This window comes from Microtus ochrogaster, chromosome 7 (assembly GCF_000317375.1).
Source record: "Microtus ochrogaster isolate Prairie Vole_2 chromosome 7, MicOch1.0, whole genome shotgun sequence".
Taxonomy (NCBI): domain Eukaryota; kingdom Metazoa; phylum Chordata; class Mammalia; order Rodentia; family Cricetidae; genus Microtus; species Microtus ochrogaster.
Genome location: NC_022014.1, coordinates 36,059,747 through 36,066,856, shown reverse-complemented (window position 1 = coordinate 36,066,856; position 7,110 = coordinate 36,059,747). Strand labels below are relative to the sequence as shown.

At 47.0% G+C, this 7,110-nt stretch overlaps 1 protein-coding gene across 1 annotated transcript in view; it reads right to left on the bottom strand.

The window, feature by feature from the left end:
• The window catches only part of Cenpv (centromere protein V), a 23,694-nt gene that overhangs the window by 10,328 nt on the left and 6,256 nt on the right, over window positions 1–7,110 (bottom strand). The window contains exon 3 of the mRNA XM_026780788.1: window positions 6,618–6,687. Within this exon, the coding sequence (XP_026636589.1) occupies window positions 6,618–6,687 (70 nt within the window). The remainder of the gene's footprint in view (window positions 1–6,617; window positions 6,688–7,110) is intronic.

Genomic DNA, 7,110 nt, shown 5'->3' with positions numbered 1-7,110 from the left:
GTGCCTCAGAGAGCAGAGCTCTCGCCTCTGCCCGCAGGAGTGGAGCATCATGTCTCTCTGAGGCGTCTGCCCCTGAGAGGAGAGCTGTGGAGTCTGACCTCACTTCCTCTTCCGCCCAGCATTCTGCTCCTCCCACTTACGTTCTAACCTATCAGGTCAAGCAGCTTCTTTATTAATCAACCAATGACCTTCCTCCATCACTGGCAACTGAACCCAGGTCCTCTGGAAGAGCAACAAGTATCTTAACCTCTGAGCCATCTCTCCAAGCCCCTCAAATTGTTTTATTGTTTTAAGATTTATTAATCATGTTTTTGAGTTTGTTGATGCTCTTGGAAGCCAGAGATGTTGGGTCCTGGGACTCAAACTCAGGTCCTCTGCAAAAGTAGTACAGGCTTTTAACTACTGAGTGACTTCCAGCCTCAATCTACAAATGTGTACACAGTGGTGGGTGAGACTTCTTACGACCCGTATACACTTCCCATTTCTCCTGTACATCCTCACAGACCTGTGTGCCATCTACCACGAGAATGCCTCAAATTCTGAGCTTCCTAAGGTTTCTGTTTGTTTTAATTAGAGCTAATGAACACACCAGGAACTTCCTGTAAAAATAGCTCTAAGGGCTCTTCTTACCCACAACCTGGTGCATCATAACTACCAGGGTCAGAGAGACCCCTGACACCCTACTTGACCTCATTTATGACTAGAAGTCACTCTGGGGTACTCACTCCTCATCTATGCACCCATCGACTTGATCCCACGCATGGCCTGACATCATCAAAATCTGCCACATGGAACCAGATGTAATGGTGCACACCTTTAATCCCAGCACTTGGAAGCATTGGCAGGCAGAGTCTGTGAGTTTGAGGCTAGCCTGGTTTACAGGGACTTCCAGGACAGATGAGGCTATATTGTGACACTCTTGCTTAAGGGAAAAAAAAAATCTTTCACATGGATCATTCCTTAAAGTCTTGCCAGGCAGAAAACACCAAGGACAAATCCAAGGACTGTATCATTTTTTTCTTCTTCCCTCCCTCCCTTCCTTTTTAAGGAGTTCTAGAATTGAACATAGAGCTTCATGCATATACAGCAAGCACCTCTCAGTAGCTACAGCCCCAATCGGCCACCTTTCTGATAAATTTTATTTACCAACATTATGAGAGTATGTATGATTGTGGTAGTGAGGGAACACACTTGCCAGGGCCCATGTGTGGTCAAAAGAGAGCTTCATCAATCCATTTGTCTCCTTTCATCTCTAGGTGGACTCCTGGGATCAAACTCAGGTCACCAAGCTTGCACTGTTGACCCACAAGCAGTCTTGTGTCCACTGAACCCTGACCACCACTCTACGGCACTCCATGGTAAAGCATTTGCAACGGAGCACACCACACTTCTCTGTTTACTTCCTCTAAGGCCTCCTCCTTCTTCTGTTCATGTACTGACAAGCATTCACAGGCCTGAACTGTCCTCGGCTGTCTCCTTGCCCTGGATGTTTGCACTGCTGACCTCCTCCACTCCAGAGACCTAAAGACAAGTATGCAAGGACTCCCAGGTCCGTGGTTCCAGCTCGGTTGTAAGCAGACTTGTAGATCCGCTTCCAACCAGCCAACAGGAAGAGTGTGAACAGATCAAGGGAGGATGTGGGCTCGAGAGCACCAGGAAGGATATGTAGACGCTAGTTTAAAAAAATAAAGTGTGCCACAGAGCACCAGGAAAGATGTGGACAAGACCAACAAGGAAGAAAACGGAGGACCAATAATTCTCCACCCAGGCTGCATGTGTTGGTATCTTCAAGAACTGCCTGCTGCAGGAGCTTAGGAATGTGGCTGAGGCCAGACTGCACGTTAGTGCACTTCTGCCCTGCAGGCCAGTGAAGGATCCCTGTGCTCTTTACCAACAGACTCCTATGCCACACCTTCTGAGATGGGGACAGAGGTATAAACAACAGTATAGAGACAGGGACGAAGAAAAGGACACAAAGTAGAAGTCTGTCTGTTCTCTGCCTTATTTATGGATCTACGGCTGGGAGGACATGCCGTGACCAAGGCAGCTTAGGAAAGGAAGATTTTTTTTTTTTTTGGTTTTTTTTCGAGACAGGGTTTCTCTGTGGTTTTGGAGCCTGTCCTGGAACTAGCTCTTGTAGACCAGGCTGGTCTCGAACTCACAGAGATCCGCCTGCCTCTGCCTCCAGAGTGCTGGGATTAAAGGCGTGTGCCACCATCGCCCGGCTAACCTTCATTTCTTTAAAAAAAAAAATGAGGCTAAGTTCATATTCACTTTATAAGGAAAATTACCATTTTAGAGCAGCAGCGGAGATTCACATTCATGTAGGGTCACATGTGCGGACAAGCCCTCAGGTGTTACCCACAGGCGGCGTGGTTGCATCACCTACACATAATGCAGCTCCAGCTCTTGCACATGAGCGTGAGCTCATATCCTCCCCACCTATGCGCATGAGCTAGTCTCTCCCCCTTCCTCCTCACCAGGCCCGTACACCCCCACCCACCCAATAAACTCCTAAATGGGTTGTTGAGTGTTCCGCATTCCCTTCTCAGGTAATTTCACTAGGGTCACCGGAGAGGAGGGACCCTCACCTGAGAAATGCCTCTAGAAGAGCAGTCTGTAGGAAGCCAGGAGGAAGTGTTCTTAATTAGTGATTGATAGGAAAGGGCCAAATCCATTGTGGGTGGGGCCACCCCTGGGCTGTTTTATAAGAAAGAAGGCTGAGCAAGCCGTGGAGAGTAAGCCAGTAAGCGGTATTCCTCCATCACCTCCTGCCTCCAGGTTCCTGCCCTGTTTTTCCTGTCCTGACTAACTTCAGTGATATGAAAGTGTAGACCAAACTCTTTCCTACAAGGTGGAGGTGTTTGGTCCTGGTGTTTCATCACAGCAACAGCAATGCTCAGACAAGGTCACGCCTCCTAAACAGCCTATCAATTAGGTACTGTGCATTCAAATACAGGAGCTGATGAGGGTCATTCTCATTCAAACCATACTCCAGAGAGTCCAAGAATCGGAGGAGGGACTTCTTAGGACCACAAATACACACAGAGGAGGGAAGGAGGAAAGACAGGAAGAATGGAACCTTAGCCTCCAACACTGGAGACTTGGTAGGCTGGCAAGATTGCTTAGTGCAGTCCTTACTGCAGTTGGGCAGTGGTGGGGCACGCCTTTAATCCCAGCTGAGGTAGGTGGATCTCTGTGAGTTTGAGGCCAGCATGGTGTACAAGAGCTAGTTCCAGGACAGGTTCCAAAGTTACACAGAGGAACCCTGTCTCTAAAAACCAGGGGGGGGGGGGAAGTACTTACTGCTCCCGCAGAGGACCTGGGTTCAATTCCCAGCAGTCATATGGTGGCTTACAACGATCATAACCTCAGCTCCAGGGGATTCAACAGGCACACATGTGGTGCACATACATGCTTGCAGACAAAAACATCTATACACATAAAAATAATTTTGTTTTTGAGACAAGGTGTCTCTATATAGGAGCTTGCTATGTAGACCAAGATGGAGATCCTCCTGCCTCAGCCTCCTGAATGTTGGGTTTTAAGATGTGTACCACCACACCTGGCCATAATCTTAAGGAAAAAAATAAAACTCATTGATTTAAAAAGACTAAGCCATACACGGCCATCTACTCAGTCTTTCCTCCCAGGAGCCTTCTGAGAGCCCACTTAGCATTCGCTAACCCCCTCCAGGTCAGGAACTGGTTCACACGCAGTACCAGACAGGACTGACACACCTGCAGTCTCCTAGTAAAGGAGAGGAATGTCTGTACCAAATTCTTTACAGCCTCACAAAGTTTGAGACTGCAACAGGAAGGGGAAGAAAGGAAGAAATTAAAACCCTACCCCACCCCACATTATCTAGAAATTCCTAAAAAGGCATTTTAAAAATTTATACTTTGGGGCTGGTGAGATAGCTCAGAGGTTAAGAGCACTGGCTGTTCTTCCAGAGGTTCTGAGTTCAATTCCCAGCAGCAACAGGGTGGCTCACAACCATAATGAGATGTGGTGCCCTCTTCTGGTGTTCAGGCAAACATGCAGACAGAACACTGTAATAATAAAATAAATCTTTAAAAAAAAATGGTATTTTCCTTCCCTGAGATTTTTTTTTTCTAACAGAACTTATTCTAACGAAAAATTATCAAAGACTTTTTTTATACACAGGGAAATTCATCACAATGTTGTTTACAACTCAGGGGGTAAAATGGGGATTGGAGATAGGACTTAAAAGTTAAGAGCACGCGGGGGTTGGGGGTGGGCGCACACCTTTAATCCTAGCACTTAGAAGGCAGAGGCAGGCAGATCTCTGTGAGTTTGAGGCCAGCCTCAGTTCCAGGACAGGCTTCAAAGCTATAGAGTGGGGCTGGAGAGATGGCTCAGTGGTTGGGAGCATTGCCTGCTCTTCCAAAGGTCCTGAGTTCAGTTCCTGGCAACCACATGGTGGCTCACAGCCATCTGTAATGGGGTCTGGTGCCCTCTTCTGGCCTGCAGACATACACACATATTGTATACATAATAAATAAATATTTTTTTAAAAAAGCTACAAGCCGGGCAGTGGTGGCGCACACCTTTAATCCCAGCACTTGGGAGGCAGAGGCAGGCAGATCTCTGTGAGTTCGAGACCAGCCTGGTCTACAAGAGCTAGTTCCAGGACAGGCTCCAAAACCACAGAGAAACCCTGTCTCGAAAAACTAAACAAAGCAAAACAAAACAAAAAGAGTTAAGAGCAACTAGGCATGGAGGTGAACGTCGTTAATCCCAACACTCGGAGTCAGAGATAGGCAGATCTCTAAGAATTCACACCCAGCTTGATCTACAGAGCAAGTTCCAGGACAGGCTCCAAAACTACACAGAGAAACCCTGTGTTGAAAATAAACAAGTAGATAAGGAGATAGATAGATATCTAGATAGACAGACAGACAGACAGACAGTTAAAAGCACTGGTTGCTCTTGCAGAGGACTCAGATTTGAGTTCCAGCACCCACACAGTGGCTCACAATCATCTGTAACTCCAGTTCCAGGGGATCTGCCACCATCTTCTGGTCTCTGCAGGCACTGCATTCACAGATGGCGTATGCAGGCAAAATCCCATACACATAAAATAATTTTTAAACAGACTCAAGCCAGGAGTAAGAGTGATGGGATAGTGGGCCAGGAAACTGGCTTGTGAGGGAACAAGATGGTCTGTACAAGTCTTTAGTGATGAAATTCAACTTAAAACAGCTGGGGTGTAGCTCAGGGGGATAGCACTTGCCTGGCTCAACTCCAACACTGAATAAAAAGGAAAGAAAATAAAAACTGTGGTGGTTTTCCCAACTAGGAAATGATAAAGTAGCTTATAGATAGAAAAGGTTTGTTTGTTTGTTTTTGTCTTTTAAGACAGAGTTTCTCTGTGTAGCCCTGACTGTCCCGGAACTCACTCTGTAAACCACGCTGGCCACAACCTCCCAGAGATCCATCTGCCTCTGCCTCCTGAATGCTGGGATTAAAAGTGTGTACCACCATCCGTAACAACATTTTTAGATGTATTTATCTCTATAAAAATAAAGTACAAATGGCCAGAAATATAGTTCGGTTAGTGGAGTGTTTGTCTAGTATGCATGAGGGCCTAGGTTCAATCCCCAGCAGCACCGCATAAGCTGGGTATGGAGGATGGGCATGGTAGCTGAGCATGGTGGCACACACCTGTAATCCCAGTGCTCAGGAGGATCAGGAGTTCAAAGCCAGTCTAGGATACATGAGACCCATTCAGAGAGAGGAGAGAGGAAGAGAGGGAGAGGGAGAGGGAGAGGGAGAGAGAGAGGGAGAGGGAGAGGGAGAGAGAGAGAGAAAGAGAGAGGGAATAATGTATAAAAGAGTGTTGTAAAAAAAATAGTGATTGCCTTTGAAGGATTTTATTTTCTTATATTTTTACAAAAGAAATACAGGTTATTCAGATAATTTTCAGTTTCCAAAATGATTTTAATTAATTTTCTGAATTTGAAAATGTTTCTACAATAATATCAGATATGCTTTCCAGAACAAAGGGCAGGCACAGTGGCACACGCCTGTGATCCCAGCCCTAAGGAAGCAGAAGCAGGAGGAAGCAGGGACCAGTGAGACGGCTCAGCAGGTAAAGGCACTCACCACAGAAGCTGACGACTTGAGTATGATCTCTAGAAACCCTGGAAAGGTGGAAGGAGAGAGCCAGCCCCACAAAGCTGTCCTTTGGCCTCCACATGGGAGCTGTGCCATGTGCCTACCCCACTAATAAATAACTTAAAGGAAGAGCAACTGAGCCGGTTAAAGTACACCAGGGACAGAGCTCAGAGGCAAAGCACTTGCCCAGCGCAGTCAGGGCCCTGAGTTCAATCCCCAGCGCTGACCGAAAAAGACACGAAACCTGAGTGGAAAATGATCCCAGCACTCAGGAGGCTTAGGTAAGAGGAATGGTAAGTTTGAGGTTAGCCTAGGCTACACAGTAAGACTCCAGCTAGAAAGAAAAGGATCTCAAAGCTCTTAACAGGTCCTCCTAAGCTCTCTGCCCCATGCAATGAACAGCAAGCAGGCTAGAAAGCCGGGATAGGGGCTCATGGCTCCTTACACGCGGGCTCTACCTGCTCTTGAGTACCAACCTTCAGGAGCTTGAAGCGAGAAGCCGGAACAATGAAGTGTCTGTTCTGCTTCTTCTTGCAGATGCTGCAGCTACAGAGGGAGCAGAGACCTGACGGTCAGTCAACACGGGCATGGTCCACATGCCCGAGCAGCCCAGCCCAATGCCTGCAGAACCAACCGGCTGACCTCAAACGGGACACCCTTCTCAGCACCATCCAGGGAAGGGAAACTTAGGCAGCTGGACGGGCCACCTGGAGCCTCTGCTCTTCGTGTCAGGGAAGCCTGCTGGTGACAGAGCCAGCAGGGGAGACCACACAGCATTCAACAATCCTGGACCTCATTTCTGCTGCCCTCCCCTCCCAGCCCTGAAGAGAAACAGCAGACTTAAAAGACACTCAGAAAATGAATTCAGACATTGTTATACTTTCATGCCTCTTTGGTTTTTTTGTTGTTGGTTTTTTGTTTTTTTCTTTTTTTGTTTTTTCGGGGTTTTTTTTGTTTGTTTTTTTGTTT